The 2918-nt window shown below is 40.0% G+C and overlaps 1 protein-coding gene across 1 annotated transcript; it reads left to right on the top strand.

Annotated features, from left to right (window-relative positions):
• On the top strand, positions 1-1657 carry LOC131021877 (8-hydroxygeraniol dehydrogenase-like). The gene is made up of 4 exons (XM_057951202.1): positions 1-218; positions 350-463; positions 553-1066; positions 1155-1657. The coding sequence occupies exons 1-4, from the start codon at positions 121-123 to the stop codon at positions 1509-1511; spliced, it is 1083 nt and encodes a 360-aa protein (XP_057807185.1). The 5' UTR covers positions 1-120; the 3' UTR covers positions 1512-1657.
• The last annotated feature ends 1261 nt before the right edge of the window (positions 1658-2918 follow it).

The raw sequence follows: 2918 nt of genomic DNA, 5'->3' as shown, positions 1-2918 counted from the left end.
CTATAAATACCACACTTTAACATTCTCCCAAATCATCACTCTTTCATTTGCATTCTCTCCATTTTCTATATTGCTTGCTTACATATTTCTAATTACCAAATAATATATACATTTTGTTAAATGGCGAAATCACCGGAAACAGAGCACCCTGTTAAGGCCTACGGATTGGCTGCCACTGACACATCTGGTCATCTCTCCCCATTCAAATTTTCAAGAAGGTTTCCACTCTCATTATTGTATATAATGCTATAAAAGAACTTATTCTTGTAATCGTTTGTTTGCATTCAAAGCTTTTGGTTTAGTGTATTGAAGCTATAAAAGAAATACTAAAATGTATATGTGCATGCAGGGCTACTGGTGATGAAGACGTGCAGCTGAAAGTGTTGTATTGTGGGATCTGCCACTCGGATCTTCATTACCTCAAGAACGAATGGGGCATCTCTCAGTATCCTCTGGTTCCAGGGTGCGTTACTTTCTGCTTTCTACTTGTTTATCATTTTACAAACCAACAAAATTATTTACTATAATTGATGATCTGCAATGCTAATGCAGGCATGAGATTGTGGGAGTGGTAACAGAGGTGGGAAAGAAGGTGAAGAAGGTGAAAGTTGGAGACAAAGTTGGTGTGGGATGCATGGTGGGCTCATGTGGATCATGTGAGAGCTGCAAAGAGGATCTTGAGAATTACTGCCCCAAGATCATCCCCACTTACAGTGCCAATTACCATGATGGAAGCATCACATATGGTGGTTACTCTGATATCATGGTTGCTGAAGAGCATTTCATCGTGCGTATCCCCGACAACATGCCCTTGGATTCTGCTGCTCCTCTTCTATGTGCAGGCATCACCACCTACAGCCCCATGAGATACTTTGGATTAGACAAACCCGGCATGCACATCGGAGTTGTGGGTTTGGGCGGACTAGGCCACGTTGCCGTTAAATTTGCCAAGGCTTTTGGTTCTAAGGTCACAGTCATCAGCACCTCCCCTAACAAGAAGGATGAAGCACTGTCAAATTTGGGCGCAGATTCATTCTTGATCAGTAAAGATGCAGATGAAATGCAGGTAAAATTCTTCATCCTCAGCTCTGTTTCATTACCATTATCAATTCATCAATCACTAAATTAATTAATGTGGACTTTATCACTCATAGGCTGCTATGGGAACAATGGATGGTATTATTGATACAGTATCAGCTTATCACCCTTTGATGCCACTCATTGGGCTATTGAAAGCTCATGGAAAGCTGGTGATGCTTGGTGCCCCGGACAAGCCTCTTGAGCTACCAGTGTTTCCTCTACTTGCAGGGAGAAAGATGATATCTGGGAGTGGGATTGGAGGAATGAAAGAGACGCAGGAAATGATTGATTTCGCGGCCAAGCACAATATAAAGGCAGATATTGAATTAATTTCAGCAGATTACGTTAACACTGCGCTAGAGCGTCTGGCTAAAGCAGATGTGAAGTACCGCTTCGTGATAGACGTAGCCAACACCCTCCAGCAATCTTAAGTTGAGCTTTTGGATGGAAGAGCGTGTTCTTCTGTTGTCCTGTTTATTTAAGTTTACATAAACTTAGTGTTGGTTTGTCTTTAAATTTTGTGCATCTGTATTTTATACACATGTATTTTAATAAAATATAATTTTGTTATGTGAAATGCATTTTGTTCCCCTTTCCACTGTACACACTGTGCTCATAGGCATGTAAAACTGACTTCTAGTTCGGTTCCAGGATACTTTTAAATTTATTGAATATACACTTGTGTTTTGGTATGAGAATGTGGTTATTTACTACGTATTTTAACTAATATCGTGTACATTAATAAATTCACTATGTAATAAAATTTCTAAAATATCATAATTACAAATAAAAAGGAAATGGAAAGGAAAAAAAAATACTAGTATTATTCTATAGTACATTGGAGCATCTCCACCACTAGAAGATAGTGCCAGACCGAGCCAGCGCTAATGGTGCGCTGGAGCAGCCTCTTTGGCACGATAGTGCCAGACCGAACCGGCGCTTAATGGTGCGCTAAAGCAGCCTCTTTGGCATGACCTTGGCACTAATGATGGTGCCTGATCACTATTTTAGCTAGCGATAAAACTGTAACTAAACAGTGTAATTGTAACACGAAAACAGAAAGCAGAGTATCATATCTAAGGGTGTAAATGAGCCGAGTCGAGTCGAGTTTTGCCTTGCTCAGACTCGAGCTCGATCATTTTCTTGAAGCTCGAGCTCGAGCTCGACTCGGCCGAGCTTGATATTTTTGAGCTTGAGCTCGACTCGATGCCATACTCGTTGAGCTCGAGCTCGACTCGGTTCAGCTCGATTGTGGAGTCTTACTCGAGTTGGAGCTCGAGATCGAGCTCGTTTAAGCTCGTTGAGCTCGAACTCATTTCAAATTCAAGTGTGTAATTCAAATTCAGATTTTGTTAGAATACGCTTAGGGTTTGGGTCATTTTGTGAATTTTAAATATATTTAATTTTGGGCCAATATATAATATATTTTGTAAAAATTCTTGGGCTCGATTAGGCTCGCGAGCCTAACGAGTCGAGTATCACGAAACTCGAACTCAGGCTCGGTACCAACTCAAGTAGCTCGAGCTCGAGCTCGACTCGACTAACATCGAGTCGATTTCGAGTAATTTTCAAGCCGATCCCGAGTAGCTCGCGAGCTAGCTCGACTCACTTACACCCCTAATCATATCCACATGGACTATTATAATGAATCACTTTAAGTAATCCTAAGTAAACTATAGTAATATTCAGGCAAAGTAAACAAATAAAAGGTTTTAATAAAAAAACTAAACTTAGAACACAACAAATAAAGCTCAGGTAGAAAAATCAAATAATAAAACGACTGATCCTAAGGAAGTAAAACCCTTAACCAAATTCACATAATCAATCTATTAATCATA

Source organism: Salvia miltiorrhiza, chromosome 4 (assembly GCF_028751815.1).
Source record: "Salvia miltiorrhiza cultivar Shanhuang (shh) chromosome 4, IMPLAD_Smil_shh, whole genome shotgun sequence".
Taxonomy (NCBI): Eukaryota; Viridiplantae; Streptophyta; class Magnoliopsida; order Lamiales; family Lamiaceae; genus Salvia; species Salvia miltiorrhiza.
This window is presented reverse-complemented; position numbering and strand designations above follow the sequence as displayed.